Source organism: Chenopodium quinoa, unplaced genomic scaffold (assembly GCF_001683475.1).
Source record: "Chenopodium quinoa cultivar QQ74 unplaced genomic scaffold, ASM168347v1, whole genome shotgun sequence".
Classification (NCBI taxonomy): domain Eukaryota; kingdom Viridiplantae; phylum Streptophyta; class Magnoliopsida; order Caryophyllales; family Amaranthaceae; genus Chenopodium; species Chenopodium quinoa.
The window spans coordinates 2,418,681-2,443,709 of record NW_018742393.1 but is presented as its reverse complement, the minus strand read 5'-3'; the positions used below and the strand labels follow the sequence as shown (position 1 = coordinate 2,443,709).

General features: G+C 33.1%; 6 protein-coding genes across 9 annotated transcripts; 1 reads left to right on the top strand and 5 right to left on the bottom strand.

Annotated features, from left to right (window-relative positions):
• Positions 1-43: 43 nt before the first annotated feature.
• Positions 44-2,955, bottom strand: LOC110703881 (pentatricopeptide repeat-containing protein At4g02820, mitochondrial-like). 2 transcript variants are annotated; one of them, XM_021881664.1, is made up of 2 exons: positions 2,478-2,955; positions 44-1,617 (listed from the first exon to the last, which is right to left on the bottom strand). In XM_021881664.1, the coding sequence occupies exons 1-2, from the start codon at positions 2,778-2,780 to the stop codon at positions 361-363; spliced, it is 1,560 nt and encodes a 519-aa protein (XP_021737356.1). In that variant the 5' UTR covers positions 2,781-2,955; the 3' UTR covers positions 44-360. The 2 variants fall into 2 exon arrangements, with proteins under 2 accessions (XP_021737356.1, XP_021737360.1); XM_021881668.1 differs by having other exon boundaries at positions 44-1,612; positions 2,478-2,541.
• An 816-nt stretch (positions 2,956-3,771) lies between these two features.
• On the bottom strand, positions 3,772-7,364 carry LOC110703865. 3 transcript variants are annotated; one of them, XM_021881644.1, is made up of 8 exons: positions 6,937-7,364; positions 6,140-6,555; positions 5,791-5,862; positions 5,628-5,695; positions 5,304-5,442; positions 4,741-4,821; positions 4,556-4,648; positions 3,772-4,211 (listed from the first exon to the last, which is right to left on the bottom strand). In XM_021881644.1, the coding sequence occupies exons 2-8, from the start codon at positions 6,251-6,253 to the stop codon at positions 4,122-4,124; spliced, it is 657 nt and encodes a 218-aa protein (XP_021737336.1). In that variant the 5' UTR covers positions 6,254-6,555; positions 6,937-7,364; the 3' UTR covers positions 3,772-4,121. The 3 variants fall into 3 exon arrangements, with proteins under 3 accessions (XP_021737336.1, XP_021737340.1, XP_021737347.1); XM_021881648.1 differs by lacking the exon at positions 6,937-7,364 and adding an exon at positions 6,848-6,936; XM_021881655.1 differs by lacking the exon at positions 6,937-7,364 and having other exon boundaries at positions 5,791-5,848; positions 6,140-6,225.
• An 815-nt stretch (positions 7,365-8,179) lies between these two features.
• LOC110703858 (protein PIN-LIKES 2-like) lies at positions 8,180-9,926 on the bottom strand. The gene has a single exon (XM_021881637.1). The coding sequence runs from the start codon at positions 9,735-9,737 to the stop codon at positions 8,346-8,348; it is 1,392 nt and encodes a 463-aa protein (XP_021737329.1). The 5' UTR covers positions 9,738-9,926; the 3' UTR covers positions 8,180-8,345.
• Positions 9,927-11,055: 1,129 nt separating this feature from the next.
• LOC110702001 lies at positions 11,056-11,391 on the bottom strand. The gene has a single exon (XM_021879639.1). The coding sequence runs from the start codon at positions 11,389-11,391 to the stop codon at positions 11,056-11,058; it is 336 nt and encodes a 111-aa protein (XP_021735331.1).
• A 7,501-nt stretch (positions 11,392-18,892) lies between these two features.
• LOC110701995 (S-protein homolog 5-like) lies at positions 18,893-19,336 on the top strand. Its single transcript, XM_021879628.1, has one exon. It carries the CDS (start codon positions 18,893-18,895, stop codon positions 19,334-19,336), a length of 444 nt encoding a protein of 147 aa, XP_021735320.1.
• A 1,342-nt stretch (positions 19,337-20,678) lies between these two features.
• LOC110701660 lies at positions 20,679-21,429 on the bottom strand. The gene has a single exon (XM_021879274.1). It carries the CDS (start codon positions 21,353-21,355, stop codon positions 20,936-20,938), a length of 420 nt encoding a protein of 139 aa, XP_021734966.1. The 5' UTR covers positions 21,356-21,429; the 3' UTR covers positions 20,679-20,935.
• Between the last annotated feature and the right edge of the window lie 3,600 nt (positions 21,430-25,029).

Here is a 25,029-nt window from a genome sequence, read left to right as displayed (position 1 = left end):
ACCATCAACATTGGCATTCAGTAGCTTGAACAATTCCCAATCAGATTACTAAAGTATTGTATTCATTGTATAAATGTATTTAAAAGCATAGGCATAGATCTGAAAATATAATAAAGCATGAGGCTCGAGTACCAAAATTTCAATAGCTATCTTCAATTGAATCTGCGGAAGTCATGCACTCTTTCAGCACTCAAATGCTGATCAATCAACTGTTCTTGCTGCAGATGCTTTCACTTCAAGCACACATTCAGTGGCCTTGCCAGATGCATTACTCTAACCTTTAACTAGATTTAGGCCGTTACCACGACATTTCTTTGCTTGTTGCATTTATTAAATAAAAAACACCAAATTTGCTAAAGCTCAAGATAAACAGCTTGAAACATCAGCAACACACATCGTGCTTGTTAGCCTGATGAGTTCCTTGGTCTCTTCATTTAACAAAACCTTGTCCTCTGTCATCCTTTCTTCAATTATAGGTGGCATCTTCCCAGCACTTGCATAAGTTCGGAGCAACATGTTGTAGATCTCTGTGGTTACATACCCAGTATTACGAAGCACTGTAAGCATATCTTCAGCTCCCTCAATACTCTCCTGCTCCTCTAAAAGCTTGTAAATCTCACGGATGAATGTCAAATTGGGTTCCCATTTCTTGACACTGGTGACAGCTTTTTTAAAACAGTCAAGAACTTGATCTACCTGCTTCAGTTTAAGATAACCACTAGTGAGAAGCTCCCAAGTGGTGTAACTAGGTTTAATGCCTTTCTGTGTAACTCGATTAAAAAATTCAGTAGCTTTTTCCATATGGTTTGCGTTGATGTAAGCTCCAATGAGTAAATTAGGGACACGGGAGTCGCCACTCGTAGAAACTAACTCCCACTCATCGTAAAATTTCTCAGCATCTTTCAGTTCCCCGAGCTTTATGAGGGAAGCTATTATGCAGGTGTATTCTGAATCATTCAATTTGCGGAACACTGACTTCATCTTCTTCCATGTATTATAGACTTCATTTTTCTTTCCTAAATTTGTATACAAACTGATAAGAGAAGAATATGCCGAACGATTTTTGCGGGATATCCTACTCTTCATTTCCTTCAAAGCACACTCGGCTTTGTCATTCATTCCCTTCTTAGTATACAAACTGGTCAGTATGCTAAATGTCATCCAATCAGGCTCAATTTTGGCCTTCTTTATTTCAAGGAAAACATTTTCTGCAGTTTTAACATCGTTCTGAAACTGACATGTGGTTAACCACAGATTGTATGAGACAATATCTGGTTTTGTATTCTTTTTCAACTCTTCCATCAGCTCAGGAATCTTCTCCAACTTTCCAATCTCCTTGTACATGGACATCATGTGATTATAAGGAAGGGGGGAGCTCACATAACTGCATTCTGCCATCTTAACCATCAGCGCCTCAGCTTTATCATAGGCACGATGCTGTACATAGGTGTGCAACAGCGCAGAAAGTGTAGGTTCAGCTCTCATTGTTTCAGGTATATCTTCAAAAAACTTCTCAGCACTGTCCAAGCCACGGATTTTAGCAATCAAATCCAAGTGAACAGCATAATCTCCACACAACAGCTTGATATCTTCTTGAGTTCTCATCCATTCACTAATCTAAGCAATTAAATGATTTAAACTCTAAATAAAATAGCAACATATCTTCAGATAGACGAAAAACTTCTGTTCATGAAATAATGCTTGCAAGTCCTAAGCATATACAACACCACAAGCTGACATTATAATTTAGTTCACCATTTCTCTACACGGTATACAATCACCTCATTTCGTTCCATATATCTTTAATGTTTATCACATAATCAGAAAGCAACACCTCTGCACTTAAACATTAGAAACCCCAAAACGAAAAGAAAAAATAAATAAATAAATAAAATTTCCCTCTTAAGAGTGCTTCCTAAAAATCTCTAGGGAGTGCAGCATTCCTGAATCCTGATAATCAACAGATTGGGGTCAATTTTCTCCAGCTATTGTCCATTCATCAAAGCATCAAACAACTTAATTGACAAGTTAATCCACTCTTTCACAACTGCTAATCCAAATTGACCAGTCTATCATCCCTTTGCGACCCTCATTACCAATTCCTACCCGAAATCCGGTGCTCCTAGGTGTTTGTAGGATTCGTGATTGTTCACGAAAATGAATTCCTCGTCAAATAGGATCATAGAGTGTGGAAAAACAATCGCAAATTCTAGCAATGATGATGCTAGATTGGCATAACCCCAAATATATCAGTTTATCACAGATTAATATGACAAAATATTAAAACTTGCATATATTTCCAAGTGTTTACTTCAATGCTCAATCAATGTCTCAATGATATATTAACATAACCAATAGTCATTTTAACAAATATAACCAATTTCAACTTATAAAAAAAAACCAAAAACACAAAATCAATTTTTTTTTTTCCTTAAAACCCTACATAAACCCTAATATGCAAAGAGAGAGAGATAAACCTCAAGGGCATGTTTGAAGCGCCTGAGTTTACGAAGCTCACGAACAATACGATTAAGCTCATACTTGCGAACTGCATGACCTTCCTCTTTCCATTGACGAATAGTGACCACTGCGCTCCGTTTTGGGTGTATCAGTGCGAGTAGCCTTCTTCCCAATGTATCTCTGCCCCCACCTGAAGAAGAAGAAGAAGAGGTTGTTGGGGTGGTTTTCTTGCCTGAAGATTCTGCCGGTAAAGCCTCTGCCGCCGCTGAAAAACGGCGGGCGGCGGAAATGGCGGCTGCTCCGATGCGGCGTTGTAGCATTTTTAATACTTGAGCAAAGAAAGGTTTAATGCTTTAAGCCAGAAGAAATTTGGTAACTAAAATTTGTTCTGATGGCACCACGCCACCACCCATTAGGCCACTAGTAGACTAGTGAGGTTTTTGTTTAATCCGAATCAGGTTGAACCTTTTTCTTTATATCGTATTGGGTTTTTGGTTATAGACTTAATACTCATTAAAGAGTGACATGTTTTCTTCATTTGATTAGAAAAATGCCTATTTTTCGCCTATAATAAATTCAAAATAATGTGACCTCGGATTTATTATCAACACATGATATCATTGTTAGATGATGAAGCAAAAATTAGAAATAATGTTAGGTAAGATTCAAATAGAACTTTTACATATGGTTTAAGTCATAACATATGTAAAATTTGATAATCATAGAATGAATTGGATTTGATTTAGATTGAGTTGATATTGTATCATATAACCAACCATGAGTGAGTATGACTTGCACTATCCGAAGTTATAAGTCCCCTTAATTTAGAAAGAGACATAGATTAGAAGTCGCCTCCTCCCAATTACGAACATGGGAAGGTGAAGTCCAGAGTTAAACCCCAATTCTCTTTACGAGTAACAGCCTATGTATCACATGTGAATCGATTGCCTATGAGGAAATACGGAGTTTATCTAGTCACACATGTGGATTATTAAGCCCTCAGACACATCCCCCTTTTCGCAAAACACCTCTTTGTATGATTAGAAAAATACTTATCTTGTCCCTACGTATGTTAGAATTTATAGACGCCCCTATGCATGATTAGGGTGAATGCTGAATGCTAATTTCAACCATTCTTGGTGGTTTACCATCCCTCGCTGCTAGCTAGCTAGATTAATGACTTACTACCATTTAAGGTATTATGCAATGTTGAAGAATTAGGGGCAGGGGTGTGTTGGAGTTATACAATTGCCAAAGCAATATTTGTGCTTGACTGCTTGTACTTTGCATGTTGAACATTTTCCAACCCGATTTTCGGATTTTCCTAACCATTAAAGGCCTGAGATTAAAGAGCTTCTTATAAATGAGTTTATATACAGATACTGAGATACTACTATTTACATCTGCAGAGCGCGAGATACAATTTCCCTTTAATGAAGTCATATGCTGAAGAAATGACATCCTTCTTTCCTCTATGACTTCCACAAGACCACAACAGCACTTTTGACAACCCCATTCATGCCTTTATCCAAGAATATGTGCATTCAGTTTGACAAAAGATCATTCTTTTGATTTGGAATTGGTCAGGCGCTTATGAATGTTATGATGAATCAGAAATTGCCACAGTGAGGGTCTGCTCTATCAGATGATGATCATGTAAATTACTGAATGCGGATCACATGAGCTGAAATCTGTGGCTGTGCTAGCTCATTTTCTTCATCTGATGAAGCGTGATAAAATGCTGCAGGTGTCTGTAGGGTAAAAGAGGAAAAAAAAATTATTACATCGTGAAGAGTATGCGCAATCTTCTTATCGCTCACATATTCTACATGGCAAAAAAAGTGCTGAAATGATTGATGGCCAAAGAAGTGATCATATAATCTTTCTACTAAGGCATCTTGCAATTAGATTTGAAACAAAACAATATAAGATTGCAACGAAATGTTTCAAATTTGAAGTACAATCTAGAGCAGTTAAGGGGAAAAAAAAAGGAAATGAACAAACTCCAGATTGCATTCCGTACGAGTGAAAGAAGGCAAAGCATTCACATCTGAAAGACTATAGCAGATTAGCAGGGATTTCATACTTCACTGACCTGTCGGTGTCTCCGATGATGGCGTATAATGCTGCATGCTTTAAGCATGACAAACATCGGCAGAAGAATAGCAATGGTCCGCAGCATCAATAACTGCAAGTAGTTTAAACAACTTTAAAATCTGAATATTATACTGACACATCCATACCACCACCAACATGCTAAAAGGGGTAAAGGTAACTCACTGTGTATAAGGTAAAAGAGTATTCTCCGGCACCACTATATACAATAGGAAGAGTATGGCGTAGAACAACCAAAATCATAAACTGCTTGCAAAGAAACAAAAGCAAAATCTGTCATTCTCTATGCATGAAATGATTGTCATTCTTCTGTATAGACAAAATCTACATGAAGAAAGGTGTGTAAATGTACTCCGTAACACTGCATTCCTCTACCCACTGAATATGGTGGCAGAAGAAAAGATAAAAAGGTTCATTGCAGAAGATTCACCACTTACACTGGAGATAACTGTATTGACATTTTTTAACTACATAATCAAGATGAGGACGAGGGGAGAACAGCTAGACAGTACACAGTAGAGGCAAGGATCCGAGTCATGAATTATATATTTTGCTGTATTTTAATAACAATCAAAATTTAGACAGCATACAATAAAACTAGTAAAATGTAGATTTTTGATCCTCCACAAGTTCAATAATGACATTTGTGCCGCGTGATAGCAGAAGTATGCTTACAACTCAAGCAAGTTTAGATATGCAAAAACCAAGCAAGGAGAAAGAGGGATTACTATGACTGTAATGATCCGACAACAAATTATGCTTGCAGTGGGAGCTGTATAGTCATCAAGTCTGTGATCGAAGAAATTCTGTGCAGCAATTATTGATGGATGATTATATTGATTACTTGTTGCAAATTCCCAAGGTTCCCTACAGAAGTTAGCAGGAATATTAAATTTACTACTAGTTGCTTCGCGCCAGCAATTCTGCTCTTTAAGAGGATAATCTCAGAGATGCAGGAACATCATTGATAATATGATATAGCAATATACATGTGTTCTCAGAAAAAATAAACAAGACCTCTTGGCATGTAATTATTTAGAGATGAGAGGTACCTCAAACGCACGGGAATGACAGCAAAGGGCAATCTAGGGGGTGGCGCAGTATATCCAGGCTTATATGGCTGCAACCTCATAAAATTGAAGAGACTTAATAGTAAATACAGTGGACAGTTAACCAAAGACCACAAAGAAATAATTGGAGAAGATTAGAGCGAACCTGCAAGCAAATCTCACAGACAGTGTCACCCTTTTGATTGCACCACATTTGTACACATCTACGGTGAGCATACTGCAATTATTCAGACATTATGGTTCGATTGGAAGATCTAAACACATAAACTACCCAAGCATATAAAGCATTTAAAAAAAAGAATCAAAACACAAGAACACCATAATTAAACCATAATCAAAAACACAAAAGAACTTTCCATATCAAAACATTCTTGTAAACAAGGCAATACAAATACCTTCACAGCTTCAGTCAACACAAGTAATAAGACAGATGATCAAATCAAAATTCAATAGAATACAGCAACAATCAAATATTAACATAACATTATACCGACCTTCAAGCTACCGCAACAAGCACATGGTGCTTCCATGTTCGACGATTCATCTTCATCATGGCAAATCCTACACTGAGCTAATTTTCTAGGGAATGACCCATCATTTGCATCCATCCTATCAAATGAAAAACTTGTCTCCGTACCTACAACTCTTGTCTTGTTTACACTTTTTACTTCGATAGGAAATACGAGCTAGTTCATTAATCAACGGACAAAATGTCCATACGTACATACAGGGAAATCTCCAAGGAAAATGTTTTTCCCAAACTTGTTCAACACCAAGGTACTTTCACAACTTAATCTCAATCCACATTAATCACACCACGATTACACTATTATCTCTTTAATCAAGTAAGTAATTTTGACACCCAAAATGTCTTCTCCATCAACAATCTCCCAAACTCATAAGCAAATCCCTGCATTAAATTTACAACATCATATCAGCAAGAAATGAATGGGCAAATTAACAACAAAACACTCCCATAAAAGTTAATTCTTCCTAGAATATGACACGAAAATCAATAAATAAGAGATAATTAATACTTCGTACAATATAATGTTCCAAAAACATATGTTGAAATTACAAGAAACCCATGTCAGAAACAAAGCTACTAATACTCATTCACATAATTAATCTGATAATCCAAAATTTCTGGGAAACAAGAAATATAAACAGAACAAACCCAGATAAAAAATCAAAGAACCCACCTTTGAAATTGATTGATGAAGAAGGAAGGAGAAGATTAATGGCATGCAAGAGCATATTAAAGGGAGAGGAGAGAGAGAATAAGACTTACAAGCGATGATTTCTTGAAATAGTTATCTTTGAATTATGTTAAACAAACCAAAAAAGCAAGGTATTATTTGGATTTTGTTATTTATACTCCATCTTTCCTTAAATAGTAGTTTTCTTTTCTTTGCCCAGAAATTACTATTCCTACAATCTTCATCTTCTTCTTCGTGTTGTTCTTGTTATTATGTTAAATAAGAGTGTACAAAAACCAGAAAAATGAAAAAAGGAAGGCATTGTTTGAGTAACGAATCTTTCTATAATTGTGTTATTGCAATTGTTTTCTGAATAAAGTTGGATTTAAAGCAACGGAAGTTGGGGAATTCTGTAATAATAGAATTTGTGATTGGAATTCTCATTGCGTACGGTTCCAAGCCTGTCACCTAGTGTGGTGTGGAGTATGTGGACGGTTTGCTTCCAAGCCCAATTCGATTCAAGTTGCTACCTCTATTCGGAAATAATAGTCACATACTTATTGTCGATGTCAAATTTTGATCTACTCAGTGATTATTTGTCTATGTTGATGTCAAATTTTGATCTACTCAGTGATTATTTGTCTACATTTGTTGAAATGATACGAGTACAACTAGCTTAGCTCGCATTTAATTAAAGATGATTGTTGGTTGAACTGAGTGGAAATAATAAATATATTTATCACGCACAGCTTAATTTTTATCGTTTCGACATGCGTATAAATGTAGTCGTTGGAGTTTATTATTCAGATTATTGAAAAAGTGTCATTTATTTTTTGATACACTTTAAAATATGACATGTTATTACTGATATGTGTGGATTAGTTGGTAAAAATCGAAGGATTATATCTAAAACATTAATCAAATTCGGTTTACATTAGTTTTATTAGCTTCAAAGATTTCAAAAAATTAGTTACAATATAGCTGGAGTAATAAAATCAAATGGGTAAATATAATCATTTATATTCCAATCAAAAGTGATCAACTACAAATCATGGATATTTATAAAAGCAAATCATGTTTAGTTGCTCAACACTCACAAAAGCAATACACATTGATTGAATACACAAATACATAATGAAGGTTTTGTTTTGTGCGCTTGTCACTTTTTCTGAAATGATTTGGAATCGTCATTATCAAGCCAAATCTTATGTGACAATTCATATAAAATTAGGACTATACAAACCCTCAAGTTGCCATCTCTACCATATCAAAGTCGAATCTAGTAATCTACTAATGTTTTGAAGGGTAAGCAATGGGAGTGATAATAGCAACTCATAATTATATAAACAAGTCATATACAATCACCACAACGTATGCTTTTACAACAAAATTCACAATTTTAGTCCGCCGCTAACAAGATGAGATACTAGACATGTCGGAAGTTATATCACATCAATATATTTTCAATATCTCTGATATCCCATATCTCTAACAAAAACCCTTAAGTTAGCGAAGACATGAGAAGAAACTTAAAAAACACGAAAATATACACAGAAATTGAAACAACAGCAAGTACATGCTGCCAGAACAAAAGCGCTGAGGCTTCTTGCACTGCAAAACCCCTTAAGCTAGCAATAGCACCAAGTAATATAGCACTAGGTGTAACATAATGCAGCAAAATCACAAACCTATACATTTGATCACCTTCAACCAAAAGACCTAACTTATCAGCCAAAACAAGCACTCCAATCCCAGCTAAAGGAAGCACCAAGAGCCTCGCGACAATGATCCCCACAGTAGTTTTTATACCGAGCCTAGACTCCTCTGGACCCTCGGCTAGCATCCCACCCAACACGAGCATAGCAGAGGGCATCATTGCATTCGCCATGAATTGAAAACTATCGGTGATGAAAGAAAGAGGGGCATCCTCACCAAAAACAAACCCTTTAAGCTCAGGCACCATACCAATAATTATGGCTAAGAAAGAAGCAATTATTGGTGGGCTAAGAATGTGCTTAATTGGTGTTTGTTCTGCTACAATCCTGATTTTTCTTACCATTTTTGGCTCTGGAAAACACCTTCTTGATTTAGGATCATCATATTCTTGGCCTTCTTCGAGTGTCCCTAACTCGGGTAGTGATCTAAGGGAATCAAACAATAAAGAATTAAAGACTCGAGCAACAAAGGGTGTCTTAGAGTAATCAATTTCCTTATCTTTTATCCCTGGCCACTCTGCATCATGAAGAAGTGGCATACTTAGCTCATTATCATCGCGAATAATCATATCATATTCCTTGTCTTGAATCTCATCCTCAAAATCGCTTTCTTCCACAACCTCATAGTATTCTAAAGGAGGCTCCATCATATGATAAACAAAGGTATAAACAAGAGCCACAGCCACCCATTGAGCAAAAGAAGCATAAGCCACACCATTCTTCTCACAATCTTTTCCAAAGGGATGATTCTTTGAATGACAAACCGAGGTTATAATAGCTAAAGGAAGATTTCCCATGTTCCCTAACGCGGTCATGATCACAGTAAACCGGACATATTCAGGTGGAGGGCGGCATATGATGGTTACAAGGTACCCTAAGAACGAGCCTATAACGATTGAGAGAACGACATTTAAAGGGATGAACCACCAAAGGGTGAAGTTCTTAAAGGTGATAGATTGGCCTAAATTGGTGAAAATCAAACAGGGCAAAAATAGGCCAAATACAAGCTTGCTTAGGAGCTTAAATGTAGCTCTTGGTACAAGTTTGGCTTTCGGATGTGCTAAAAGAACACCAATTAAGGTTAAGGAGATAAGCTTTAGTAATGGTATTATAGCACTATATAAACTCTCATTTTTCATCTTTTCTTGATATACCAAAGAAAACAATGATTCAGCCATTTTAGAAATTACAAAAATTTTGAAACGACCAAGTTTCCTACAACAAAGAGAATTTTAAAGGGAGAACAAAAATTATAAGTATCAGATTATCAGGGCATACATGCTCAGCAAGCTAAGCTAAGGTTGAGGATGATAATAAGCAACATTTTTAAGTCAAATGGAATTAAAGTCTTTCTGAATACAAAGGAAATGGACAACAAGTAACATTTATGGACTGCTTCAAATTAAAGTAGCAGAGAAATATTCCTAATGCATTTTATTTAACCTTGAAAAGGCTTAGGAATGACAGGACAAATGCATTAAAAAGGGTCTTTTAAGCTAAAAGAATTAAGAATCGTATTGTCTAACTAATCATCACCTCATAAGGTCATAAGTAAGCATATACGACACAGTTTTAAGTAAAAACTTTTTATAGTAGTTGGATCGTGATCATTTTCAATTCTTTTCATCACTTAGTAAGGGTATAATGGTTAAACCAATCACAAACTATGTATATATTATTTTTAATATGAAATAATTTTTCCAAATATCTTCCCGTGAAATATTTAATTGCAAACGGACATGTATATTATTTTAAAATACCAATAATTCAAAATTTGAAAGTACAACTTATTGATTTGTTAAGAATATGGTGGTGTAAGTCTAATTGTATTTTTGGCAGTATGCTGTAGTTGTGAATACGTGGCATTTTTATGATTTTTTCCTTAAATAATCAGATTTATTTGTCACCAATAGTTACTGGATACTTGGCTAGCTAGTTAGCTGTGGATTATTATTACAAGTAATTAATTAAAATCAAGTCCGTAATTAAATGGAAAATAGTAGCGATATGGCTACAACTTCTAGCTGTATGGGCCTGTGGGCTTTGTCCTAGGCCAAGTTATGTTGCTATTTAGCCCAATTGAAAGTCCAAACATTCCAAACAAATGATCAGCCCAATGTCCATATTATGAGCTTAATTGTTACAAGTATGACTTATGAGAATTGTTGCTTTTATTAAATTTTTTTTTTTATTTTTTTTTATTTTTTTATTTCTTTTCCTGGTGTTTAGAGAGCCACAAATACGAGTGATGAAAATCAATTCTAAAATTCTCTGATAGTGGGAGGAAAGCTCTAACCACCTGATATATCCCTCAGTCTCTTTGATTAAGTTTTAATATAGGGTAAAGAATATTGCATGGCATGTGATGTTAAAGTGAGGAAAATAAAATGCGTCTAAATAGGGATCTAGTAGAAGTTTAACAATAAAATAAATTAAATTTTGCACAAACTAAATAATGTACATAAATTATTACAATAAAATTGGAGCGTCTAACTATTAAAATGGAGAAATTTTAGCTGTAATTTCGTTTATCATTTCTATGATATGGGCCGTTAATAGACCATTTGAGAATAAAACACTTAATATACCATAAGCCATGATTCCTAGGGCTAAACTTGGTCTAGAATTCATTAGAACAAGTTGCAAGAAACCAATTGCTCCATGCACACCACCTTGAAATTGTATGATATGTTTCTTCTCCCACTCAAACCAATTTGAAGGTACACAAACCTCTTCACCCTTTTCCATCATTTCAAGTTCCTTTATTCGCAATCGAAGCACAATCATATCTTCATCCACCATTCCACCACCTCCGGAATCTTGACTTTCCATTCTTTTACACGATATAACATTCGTCGAATAAACATGTACATCATGTTTGTTGCTCGTATGTGTAAAACCTCTTCTCGTCCTAGGAAGTCTGCTTCTTAACAAACTTATCGAGGTGCATGATGGAGAAACAAGAGACAAACTCGAACTCATTGATTTCGTAACACTTGGGAGACAAGAGGATGCTTGAAATAGGCTACTTATCTCCATTTTTTATGTAACTTGAAGAATTTGAACCAAAAAAAAAAAGTAGGTTTGCAAACAAATATAGAAGAAATAGTTTGTGTATAAATGATTAAATGATGATGAATTACGTTGTTAATATATGATTGTATATATATAGTGTATTACCGCGTTATGAAGTGCAAATTGAAATATAAAAGACTAGGAAAGCGCGTGTAATTCGTTTGAAATGTTAAAAAAAAAAAAAAAAATTGGATTATTCTGCAATTTGCGTGTATAACTGTTTAAATGTTTTTGCGATTGTATTCTAGATGTATATTTAGCCGCACTTCATACTATTCTTAATTTGGACGTCCTTAATTAGGATAAGAAGAAATCCTATAGACATGTCCTATCATGAAACTTTCTTCTAATTTTCCATTATTGTAACGTGTATTCTTGACCCAATAAATATATAGATTTGGGATCACGTGAGAAGTGTTCTTATGGTGAGAAGTGTGAAAAGCAATTACAGCCCTTAGATCTAGAAAATTCAATGGCTGCTATTTAACCCACCTCATTAATGGCATTATTAGTAATTTTCACCAACTTTTTAAATATGTTGATAAATGACGTTCAATTCTATCTTATACTTGACCCTCCATTAACATAGTAGTATACTTTCTCTCTCCTCATACAAGCCCTTCCAGGCTTCCACTATTGCCTTAATTTCATTATATTGTATCAATTATATGATTTTAATGTATCTATAATATATATTGAATGTATCTGTAATGTTCTTTTGATATTTTATCCTCATAACAACTAACAACCCATCTCAGCTGACCTTCAATCTGAATTTTCAAATTTGAATATCTTAATTCATCCAATTTTGTATTGTCTTATGTGATGTAATTATAATTACGTGTGAAATTTTCTTGTAATTATCTGACAAATCAAAACTCAACTTAAACATCAAGAAAACAGAGTATCTTTAATTTTGGAGCAACATAGCCTAGAATATAAAATCTTCTTCAGCTGAATGTTTGTGGTAAATTGCTGAAATTTTAAAGTGGACACTTATTTGATGACTTGATGTGCCCGAGAATGACGAGAAAAGTACGATACGAATTAAGCAGTATGTTAATAATAAGTAAACATGCTATATATATTTTTTTTCTCCTTGTTATATATATTTGGTAATGGTGATCATAATTGGTTGATAAAAACTGGGTTAACATGGCTTAAACTCAAATCAGCCTTCCCATCACACTGAATTTTAAAGAATCTGCAGCATATTTTGGATGTATTTATAGTGTAATACTAATGCATATGCAATGTATTACTAATGTACTTACAATGTGTTACCAATGTATTTACGCTTCTCACGTTAAGTGTACTTCTCACTAGATCCTAACCCTATATTTCTATTGTGATCATCAATCCTTTCCAACTTATTACAACGTATCCGGTCATTACGTTGTTGAATATATTCAGTCTATTTGTTGATCTGAATTTGATTCTAAGTTAAATCTTATACAACAATAGCTAACATGACAAGTTTTGAAAAAAATTCCGTTAGCTAATCGCTCTGTATCTCATAATCTAATTGAAAAGTGCTAAATACATCAATTTTTCGATACAAAAGACATGTTACATTTCATTAAATTAAATAAAGATACTCGGAAAGTTCGATACAACCACGTCAGATATCACATATCCAAGGGGATCATTTATACATTACTTAGCATCATATCAAGGTAGTAATCTAATAATTTAAAAATGGTTATTCATCCTTAAATGAAAAGCAAGATACGTGTGCTTTGCTCTCCATTTCAAACAAGCAAGCACCAGTTTCTTTGATCATCCACCAACATCTTTCCCCACATTCTTGTTTATATTTATTGACATTAAAAATTTCAAAAACATGTACCTTTTTATCCCATTCAAATCCACAAAGTATCTCTTGTGTATTATCATTAACTTCAAATTCTTGGTATTTCCCAAACTTTAAGCTTTGTTTTCCATAATCTTGCTCCTTGGACCTGCAATGTACTCTTAGCTCCTTCCCTTGGGCTAACGCATTTACAACTCGAGCATCACGACGTGGTACGGTGCCTAACCCTTGTACGACGAGTTCTTCTGCCTCGCTAGTATTATTAATAACGTTCAACATAAGAATTATTGACACATTGACGGTAATGAGACCGCCTCGTAATTTCAATTGATTATTGATCATCTTGCTACAAATTGTACGTAGTCGTAGAAAATTATTATTTTGATTAAAATTATGGTTTTGATTTTTGAAGTTGTACGTGACCTTAGGAGGGTTGGTACTTAATTGGTATTATATAAGCATGGAATTAAAGAATTATGTAATTTTAGAATGTATGTGAAAAATAGTATGGTTCCTCAGTCTAATACGCTCAACCTTTGCGTAATTATTTCGATAATGTTCAATATTTAAGAAAAGAAAAAAAATATAAATGGAATTATTTAAGGTACTTTTGAAGTTATTTTGAAGGCAAATAATTAATGATGTTTAGAGAAAGTAGGATGGATTTATAATAAATAATGATGTTTAGAGAGAATAGGATGGATAAGAAGAATGACGTGGCATGAGTGTAACGAGTGGCATTCAAACCTTTAATTTAAATAACTCATGAATTACTTCCCCCGTGTTTTTTCAAGTGTTACATTTTTACTGACATATAGTTTTAGACAATTTAATTTACTTAAATAAAAAAAGAAGTAAATGGGGTAGTAGGAGTATTAAAAAAATATAAGTAATAGTGGGTTTATGTGGAAACCATAAATAGAAAGAGATATAATATTAATATGTAGCTTTTTGCCAAAAAGTGAAGTGTAACACTTTAAAAAAAACATGGTCAAATTTGGTAAGATTTAATTAATTAAACACGGAGGGAGTAGGATTATTACGTGATTACTTAGATTAGGAGTAATATAAGGGAGTCAAAACCCTAATCAAATAATCAGGAAGTGAGTTTGATTAATTAGTTAATCTATCTGGATTCATATCATTGTAAATTATGTTGTTTGAAGCAAATTAAAGGAATTTTATAGTACCACTAAATTATGTAGGTTCATAATTAACGTACGTTACTATTCAAAAAAAAAAAAAATAGCGTATTAAATTTGAAATTCAACTCGATCAAACAAAGTTGATGATAAGAAGGGAGTAGTAGTTCATTATTTTCTCTCGAACAACATATAAATTATACTAATAAAGCATGTAGAAATACATAATTTAGCTACTTTGTAGTTCATTATTTCCTCTCGAATAACAACATATGAAGTATAAATTATACTACTAATAACCAATTGCTAACACATGCACCAATTTAACGAACATTATAACTATATCCTCAAATTCTTATGTTTAACATCCCAACCATAGCATTCAGTAAAATCTTCCGTCGAATAATCAAGCAAGCAAAGGTCAGTTTGGTTGACTTTCCACCAACATTTTTCCCAACAAGGTCCAGCATCTCTATTCTCATCATAAATATCAAACCAATGTAATACGTTGTCAAATACAAAACCACAGAAAAAAAGTGTGTTACCAAATAAATTAGCCCCGAATTTAAACTCGTAGAAAAAACCATATGAAATTAGTTTCACCCCAAGATCGTCGTCCTTAGATTTGCAATGAATTTGTAGATCTTGCTTACTATCTAACACGTTAATTATTCGAACATGTACTTTGGGGCGTAGTCCTGCCTCTATTAATTCTGCAAACAACATCAAACTAAGTAAGGTTAACATAATAATTATTGCACCATTTTTGTAGGCTTGATTCATGTTTATTAAGAATTTAATGAAGAACTATGGTATTAAAAAGATTTGAAAATGAGAATACATAAATCGGAAGAGGAACATTTGTATATATAATGTATAATCCTATCTCACTTTTTATAGTCTCTAATCCGAGCCCTAGTTACTTTGGACAGATTATTCAATATTGTACTAAAATTAATTATATGAGTTAATTTTTCAAAATTAAGCAAGAAACTTTACAAAAAATGAATGCCTTATCTTATGTTTCAAAACGTTCACAATAGACTGAGAATGCGCATAGTTACTATGTACATATGGAGAAAATTGTTATGTTCATATCAGTGGTAATTTCCAATAATAGAGATGAAAAATAAACCCTAGCCGCTTTTCTCCCATTTTCTCTTTAGGGGTCTCAAAACTCAAAATGTGCTTGAAATTTGACTATTTTAATTTGGAACCTTTTGTTTTAGTTTTTTATGTTTTATCGTTAATTTCAATAAAATTACATAATTCTAGTGGAGAGAGTCCCCTAAGGTGCGATAATTTGAGTATTTTATTTTCATTTTAACTAGTATTCTTTTTCTTTTGAAAGAATTTTAATTAGTATTCTTGGAGTACTTTGAAATTGGTTCGTTGATTAAATATTATGCGCGATCACAACAATTATTAATTTTTCAATGTCAATCAAATGGATTTGACGAAAAAATCATTTTCACAGCTATAACAATTGCTAGATTGTTATTCCAAAAAAGTTGTATTTTCTAGCGAAATTTAAAGAGATTAATCTTATGCCGTTTATACTATGTCACCTCATAACTTTGAAACATAAAGGGTTTTGGATACTTGGGTGTGGAAAAGATGTAAAACAAATAAATAATGTTAATAAAAATGAACTGATTAACTACAGTAAGAGGATTTCAATCTTGAACTCTCTTATTTGTTAGATAACTAACTAGTATGTCACTTAAAATAGTACTAATTTCTTAAAAAAAAAAAGTACGTAGTATTAATTTAGGAATGCATGTCAAAATCACGTGTTGGTCGGTATAGTTAATGTTAACTTTACATGATATTTCCACTTTTAGTTCTCTTATCTATTACCCCGAAGACACTCGTTGCCTTTTACCCAAAAAAAAAAAAAATTGATTCCGCATGTATACGCACTTGGTGTGCACGCAATGGGACTTGAGACTATTGGGTAAAACTGTAAAACATGTAAAATTGATGCTCCTGCTCCTAATACAGAGTAGATCATTGAAAAAATCAACAAACAAAACTTTGATATTGAATCTTAAGATGATTCTAATGTAGTCTTGTTACTTTTGACTATTACAGTTTTTAAAAGTGGACGGTTGAAATTATTTGTTTTTTGATTTATTTTTAATTAGTAATTTTAATTAAAAATAATTTTTAAAATATATTTTTATCTTCCAGAAATTATTTTTAATATTTTTGAAAATTTGGAAATAAAAAAATTTAAAATAATTAAAAAATATTTTTTTAATTAAAATTACTATTTAAAAGTAAATAAAAAAACAAATAATTTTAGCCGTCCATTTAAAAAATTATGGTGATTAAAAGTCATAAGATTACATTAAAATTTTCATTGAATCTTAATTATTAATTTATAAATGCAAGTTATAGATCGTCAGATCATCCTAGATCGAGACTATGGGGTATAGGAATTAATGTGTCATGCATTGTGTCATTAAAAACGCAAAGAAACAAAATATTTTAAAAAAAAAAAAAAAAAAAAAGGAAGAAAGCAAACACATTTATTTATTGCGATTTACTTGTTTGAACAAATATAAAAACAAGTTTATTAATCAACAAATGCACCTCTAATCCATATCAATTACATCCTTAATTCCTTGAGTTTAGCAAGTTTAAACTCCTGATGTTTAATAATCCCAACGATAGCAAGTTTCAGCACTAGTAGTATAATTTAGTATACAAGGCCCAGTTTCGTAAATTTTCCACCAACATTTCAAACAATGATCTCTTTCTTTAACATAAACACCAAACCAACGTAAGTTGGTATCAAATGTAAAGCCACAAAAATAACGGGTGTTGTCCCATACGCTATCTCGAAATCGGAACTCATAGAAAGTGTCATATGGTATTTGTTGCACCCCAAGATCGTCATCCTTTGATTTGCAATGAACTTGTAGATTATGCTTGCTATCTAACACGTTAATTATTCGAACTTGGTTTTTTTTCACGAAATTCTGCCTCTATTATACCTCCACACAACATCATAATTATCATGGTTAATGTATAGCACCATTTTTATAGACTTGGTTCATGTTTAATTTAATATGAATTTGATGAAAAACTTTGGTATATAATACTTTGAGATTAAGACTTAAGAGGATAAAAAACAAGATGAGGAGTGTTTGTAATTCTTCCTCACTTTTTATAGTCTCCACTCTCCAACTAATGTCCAAGTGATGATTTTGGATTATTTATTTATTTATTAAAAAACTTTGGAATGTTTTAGTGCATTGGTTTCTGATAGGATGCATTATTTCTCCTAAAATTAAGCAAGATTTTATTCCCAAAATTTGGTTCATCAGTTATGTTCACATCACTTATGACACAAGTCAAGATATATAATCCCAACCCTTGATTTATTATGTTCACACAATCACACATACAATACCACCTCATAATAACACTTGAACAATATGGGTTTTCGAAATAAATAAGGGGAAAGGAGGAGTAAAATATTAGTGTTCAAATTGTGGAATGCACGAAATTTTTCTACATTTTATTTGTGTACATAGTGTTTGGATAAATACAATACTTGAAAATAAACGTATGCAATTAAATTATCCAAAAATTGGTTGACCATACCAAAATTGAAAAGATACATATAATAATTGATAATCAATTGGCTTAATTACCAAAAAAAAAAAAAAAAATGGTTTAGCTTATTATAAAATACAATTGCCTTATTGATGTGTCAACTAGACTTAGAGTCTTGGGGGTGTTACCTGACCTATAAGAGAGTCGATAAATAAGTTTTAGGAAAATATATATCACATGTCGTGAAGAATAATCTAATATCTTGTTTTCAAGTCTTCATTCCTAAATTTTTTCTTACATTACATGATCGTACATTCAACATATATTATGTCGAAGCTTTATAGTTTATACTCATAAGAAAATATAAATGGAAAAACAGAAACATCATTCGAATTGTGAAATATTAAAGAAGTATATTCTCATGTAATAAATTACATATCATGATACCATGTACGTATGACATATGTACAATGTACGTGGTAATACATTGTATCAAGCTAATTGGGTCTACTCTTAAGAATTAACCTATTCTTAAAATGCAGTTGGTTATATTACTTACATACAAAGAATCTGGTATAGGTAAAAAAAAAAAAAAAAAAAAAAAAAAAAAAAAAGGAAGTAAATAATTAACGTACCAAAGGAAATAAAATCAATTAGAAGCCTTGAATATGGCACCTATATAAACAAGGCTTGATTTTCTCATAAAATTCACTAATCCCACAATCGTTAAACAAAGATGACGAAACACACTAATAAACATTATGTTATCATAATATTCATAATTTTTGCCATATTTATCTACCAATATGAGGCAGCAGATCTTCGAATTTACAACGCATTGGAAAACAATAAAATCCTTCAAGTGCATTGCAAGTCCAAGGATGATGATCTTGGAGTGCACCAACTTAACTTAGGGGAATTCTATGAGTTTCACTTCCTCCCTAATTATGTATTTCCTAACACATTATTTTTCTGTGGTTTTGTGTTTGATGATACTTTGCATTGGTATAATATTTATGATCAAGTACGTGATCAAGAACGTTGTCCTGATAGTTGTTATTGGACTATCAAAGAGCCAGGGCCCTGTTTACTTGATCTTGGGTATACTGCTAATTGCGATGTGTGGAATAAAGGAAAACTTCATATGATTAACGATGTCGTGAGAAATGTTATTGGGTAGTCAAAGAGATAGAACCTTGTTTACATGTGTGTTTTATAAATACTCGCAATTATTATTTTCTTTCATATCTCACAAAATAAGTATTTTATTAAGATATATTGTATCGTACAATACAAATTCTAATTTAATAATATCTCGTGCATTAGCATGAGTAATTGATGAATACAATCTGATAGCTAGATGGATATTCAATTAAATCCCATTAAAATGCCAAGGAAGGCAATGATCATATTGTCCACTCGACATATTGAGCAAACAAAGGCCAGTTTCATAAACTCTCCACCAACATAATTCTTGGCAATTTTCGTAGTCAGGCCCCGTATCATAAACGTTAAACCAATGCAATTGGCCAGGCACATAGTCGTCAAATACAAAGCCACAAAAAAATAGTGTGCTCCCCCAAAAATTCGGGGTGAATTCAAATTTATAAGTTTCTCCCGACGGAACTTGGTGCACTCCTAGATCGTCGTCCTTTGATTTGCAATGAATTTGAAGGTTTCTACCATCGCTCAATGTATTCATCACCCGTAAATCTACCTTAAATAATGCTTCAATAACCGGGACATCAAGAACTAGCAAGATAAGTAACATAGAAATTGCTACATATGTAACCTTGTTAAGTAGGCTCATTCTTGAATTTTTTTAATGTCGGAACTATATTTGATTTGATGAATAAATCAAATTATACTGCTAAGTATTTTGTATAGTACTATGTATGAATCATTTTGTATGAATTAAGCCAAACTATGGCATGTTTTTTATAGCCTCATGGAATCAATAAATTTTTTATTTTTTTTCCTTAATTGAATTTTAATATTTATTGTCTATAGTAATGTAATTTCGGATAGATGATGCCTGGGTAATCTTTAAGGATTCTATTCAGTGTATTCACCTTATTTTGAATAATAGAATTGATTTTTCAAGTAAGTGTTACTATTTCTTTCTCATTTTATTGATGATCTTCTTTCCTTACTATCTACATAATCATTTACTTCTGGTGTAATTTATTTAAGGCAATTTAAGTTGAATTTTCCATATTAGCAGATTACCCTCTTTTTTTTTTCTTATAGTAGGTGTACACATTCACTGTATTGGTTCTTCTCCAGTCATATGTGAGTTGTCTGTATCCTATTGTACGGGGTAGTGAGTTTAACACTACATCAAAATAAGTAAAAAAAAAAACGGTGCATCCGAATATATATAACAATCTTTATGGGTAAATTTCCTTAAAAAATTAAATGATTGATTAGCCTTGATTATAATTAGAAAAATATAATAAAATTCAGGCATAAACATATTTGAGTAAAAACTCATCATTCTTAATTATCATAGAGTTGCATTAATCTAATATAGATGAAATTGCTAGGTAACCCTTATTATTTTAAGTAAATTAAACATACATACAATAAATTACTGTAATAAACAAGTCACTAATTCTTAAGGGGTCGCCATTAAAAATCTTAGCTTAATCAACCCCAAATCTAAGTATTAAGCACTAGAAATGAGAAATATGTACATTGTCAAAACCAGATCTTCAGTCTATGCTTTTAAAAAATTACTACGTACTATAAAACTTGATGATCGTATAATATAAGCAACCTATGTAAAGTGGAAAGCAAGCAAAAGAATCGAAGTAGGCACACTCAACGTAAGCAAAGCCAGGGCACCAAGGGCAACACTAGGTCGAGTATTCATCAATTGAGTTTGAACCACACCCAAAACCGCGCATATATACTCATCATATTGAGCGTACATTTGTTTCTCCCATTCCATCCATTCCTTAGGAGGCTCGTAATTTCTCTCAACTACCTTCATTTCGTGGATCCTTTTTCTCAAAACGATCATATTTTCATCCACTAGACGACCTTCATATTGAGACTCGTAAGAGTTACTCCTCCGAAGAGCTGAGACTATTCTAACATTATTGTTGTTATTTCTCGAGTTGAGTTTTGAAGTTTTGGCTAGGGGAGAAAATGAGTATAGAGGATTTCTTATCGAAGAAAGAATTGTAGTTTCCATGATAATAATTATATGTATTTATGCTTCTTGTAACTACTTTGGTGTAACAAGTTTGAATAGGCTAAAATGTTTTTATGATCATATTTCTCTTGGAACGGTCCATATATATAGGCCAAATACAAAGAGAATGTAGAAGCAATCAATCCAAAAGTATTAATTTTATATTGGTTAATCAATATTCTTAAAATATTAGCCGACAATTCAACGCGTTGAAATGTGATTCGAGTTTTTGCATCGATATAGTTTGATGGCAGTTAATAGACGGCTTGTTTAGCGTAATTAAGAAAATAATATTTTAAATATTTTATATGAAGATTAATCGTAGAAATTATGAAGCAAATGCGAAGAAGTTGAATAATTATTGAAGAAATTTCCTCATCGGTGATGTAAATGGTTCATTAAATGCGGCGAACAAGGCGGGCATGACATATTGGGATGCATCACATGGAGGGAGGGCTTAATTATTTGGAATTAGTAGTTATATTGCAACAGTGTTTTGTTTGTTTATTTAAGATGATGTACTTTCTAAATCATAATTTGAGTATTGCCTTACCACGAAGTCGTAGTTGACAATCGACATATGTGGAATCCAATCATAGATTCGTTGTAAATAATTTATGACTACGAAATACTCTTCCTTTAGAGCGCAGAAAGAGTATAAATGAAAGAGAGCTCCATTTTGTTTCTTTTGATCGAGCTAGTTATTATATCTTATATACAGAATTTATCGATACATCACTAGCTTGATAGAAGTTAACGGGAAATCAGTAATCTTCATGATACTATGAACGTGAACTTATACAATTTTGTCCAAACTGAATGCCAAATAGACTAACAAATGAATATAAACAACAGTATCGAGACATCTGCTATGCTGTAAGCCTGTAAGTGACAATGATCGATATTCTAATTACTTCGTATGTTCCAGACATTTTGTCCATTGCTTGCATTAATAATATTGACAATTGAATGCTACAAGTGCAACAATGTGCTCTTGCCCAGCTCCTTTACAAAGGTCAAAAGCTTAATTCAGTAATAATCTTAAATTTGCTGCAGCACTATCAATCATCATAAGATGAATGTGGGGCTGATGTGCATCCGGGGTCAAACGCGTCTTCTGATCCACAACAATGCCAGTACTGCAAAACTTCGCCAGAGTTAGGGGTGTTCATCGTGCCTCCTGTGTAGACGCTCTCAAACTTTCTTTTTGTCTCTCCTGCTTAAGGTGATGAGAAGCAAATAAGGAACAAGAAGGAAAATTGATAGACATAGATAAATACTCAATGTTATTTCAAGTCTTCTTCAAATCCTTAATCAGCCTCCAGGCTTAAATTACACCAAAAAACAACATTGACTACATGAGGAACCCATCCTTGTCATCAAGGAGTACACACAAGCACCACATGGAAGTCCTCAGCAGCATACAATGCATACAGAATTTTGCAAGAAGAAAAAAAGAGAGAGAAAAGCCTAATCACGTCATTTACAAAATCTACAGATAGATGGTGGAAAGTATGTCTTAGGTATAACACTCCTGCTTCATCTCAGGCATCCAGCATCCAAGACTTTTCCTTTTCAATCCAGAAGCAACAAAGTCAGAGTAGGCATAAAAGTAAACAAAAATGAAGAGGGGTTTGACTTAGCAACATGATGTCAATCAAGTCACCAACCGATTTCAATTAAAGTTTAAAATGGAGAAGTCTGCTTGAAACACTACTGAAAAGGGAATGATAGTCTCTTGCAGACGGGAGTACATGTAAAGCACAACCTGGGAACAGGAGCCTAGCTCTCATGCATATTTTTTTTAGTAGTGTAACAAATTCACTTCGAACAAACTAGCAGCAAGAGACTATATTTGCTGCCATCGTAAACTAAAGAAAGAGTACGTAAACTCTCTCTCTTAGCTCTCAGATTCATTTCTTCTTGATATGCCTGATGAAAGAACTTAGAATATTATTCAATAATCCCTAATTCCAACAATCTATCAAAAAATAATCAAGGAAACAGCTCTCTAGCTACATGAGGGGACATGTATTCTCAGTAGAACCTAACATATCATCAACAAGAGTTTCCCTCAATTTAAGGATCATAAGAAGTGCACACAAGATGCAACCAATGTCAAAATTCAATGTTTATGCCTTATAAGGTAACACATCCCCACTTAAACTCATAAACCATGGTGTCGAGTCCAGTAGCAACACCTCCACATTAGAAGAAAAGTAAAAAAGGAGATTAAGCAACTATTTTTACAAAAAATAGCAACAATAAAGCTTTAGATGTCACTCACTTGCAATGTTCAAGCAATCTAGATTCTCTAATAACAAAACCGTGAAAGGAATATCTGATGTGAAGCTCTGAAGAAGTTTAAAGAGTTGGGTGTTGGCAATTTGGATGAATTCTTGTTCATTGTTTAGGTGCTAACAAAACAAAAGGGAGGTAAAAGAGATGGTGGAGCACGCTGTGGTTGAAGTCATACGAAGCAAAAAGGTACATCCACTGGAAGAAATTTAACAATTCAGTGAGATACAATTGGTTAAAGCAGCGGAGCATCCTTATGCAAAATATAATCCATCTATTCAGAAATTGTAGCTACATTGTCTCTCCTCTATATGTTAAGATAAACACACTTTTACTAATATCCTACTAAAAATAATTGCAGCATCCCTAGCTTCTCTCCATTACATGCTAATTGGAGCTCTTCAAACGAATAAATTAGCAAGAAATACTCGGTGTACTCCTAGGTGTATAATGGAAGCTCTGATCATTTCCTTACAGTTTGAGTAGCAAATATAACTTACTTCATAAATATTTGAGGCTACCCTTATGAAATGAGCATTTGCATTGTAAAGTGTTGTTCTTTCAAGCAACATATACACATTTCTTAAGCAACCCCAACTATTTTCTACAAAAGTCGAGATGATTACAGAAAATCGCGGTCGCAACAACGGTAAATTAGGACATTTAGTGATTAGTACTGTAATGTGTAATTAACTAATTATATATAGTTTGCACCTCCAATCCTACACCATATTATCATCTGTCAAGTTTCCCATCCAACTATTTCCACAAATAAAAAACACCAAGATTCAATTGAAAATACCAATTCTATACAGCAAGTTAACAGAAATTAATAATTTGATATATGATTCAAAATACCCAGAAAACATGAAAAAGAGCAGGAAAAAAAAAAAAAAAAGCAATAAAATCAAAATTTTTAAAAAAATATGGAAATGGTGAAATTAAAAGGGTACCTCCAAAATGGGCAGTGTGAAAACGGCAAGCAAGAGGGTGATTGAGAGATGGATCGAACTGGGTTTTGCAATTTTTGCAAGTTCTTAGGGTTTTAATTTGTTTTTCGGAGCAACAATTGATTTTTTGGCAGAATTTGTTCTTCCTTTTTCCAGTGGGAAATTTCAGAGAATTAGTCACTAAGCAGGTGGAATCTAGTATGAAAAATGGAGGATGAATTCTGGGAATTGAATGGAATTTGAGGGTAGAATTCATTGATGAGTAAGAAAGAGTGTGTGAAGTTGTGGGCATTTCGGATTTTGCGCCAATTTTAGTCGTGGTCTTTGAAGAATGCAGCTTCAGATGAGATAATCAACTCATGAAAGGAATTTTTTCTTTTTTTTTTTTAACCTAAATATTGCTCATAGAAAATGTACATTCCAGCA

Excerpts from the sequence above, each read along its gene's own strand:
- LOC110703881 (XM_021881664.1), bottom strand. The coding sequence starts at position 2,780 with ATGCTACAACGCCGCATCGGAGCAGCCGCCATTTCCGCCGCCCGCCGT. Across the intron at positions 1,618-2,477 it reads GCTTCAAACATGCCCTTGAG|ATTAGTGAATGGATGAGAAC; the intron begins GTTTATCTCTCT and ends TTAATTGCTTAG.
- LOC110703865 (XM_021881644.1), bottom strand. The coding sequence starts at position 6,253 with ATGGATGCAAATGATGGGTCATTCCCTAGAAAATTAGCTCAGTGTAGG. Across the intron at positions 5,696-5,790 it reads TCTGTGAGATTTGCTTGCAG|CCATATAAGCCTGGATATAC; the intron begins GTTCGCTCTAAT and ends ATGAGGTTGCAG. Across the intron at positions 4,212-4,555 it reads ATCATCGGAGACACCGACAG|ACACCTGCAGCATTTTATCA; the intron begins GTCAGTGAAGTA and ends TTTACCCTACAG.
- LOC110703858 (XM_021881637.1), bottom strand. The coding sequence starts at position 9,737 with ATGGCTGAATCATTGTTTTCTTTGGTATATCAAGAAAAGATGAAAAAT.
- LOC110702001 (XM_021879639.1), bottom strand. The coding sequence starts at position 11,391 with ATGGAAAGTCAAGATTCCGGAGGTGGTGGAATGGTGGATGAAGATATG.
- LOC110701995 (XM_021879628.1), top strand. The coding sequence starts at position 18,893 with ATGACGAAACACACTAATAAACATTATGTTATCATAATATTCATAATT.
- LOC110701660 (XM_021879274.1), bottom strand. The coding sequence starts at position 21,355 with ATGGAAACTACAATTCTTTCTTCGATAAGAAATCCTCTATACTCATTT.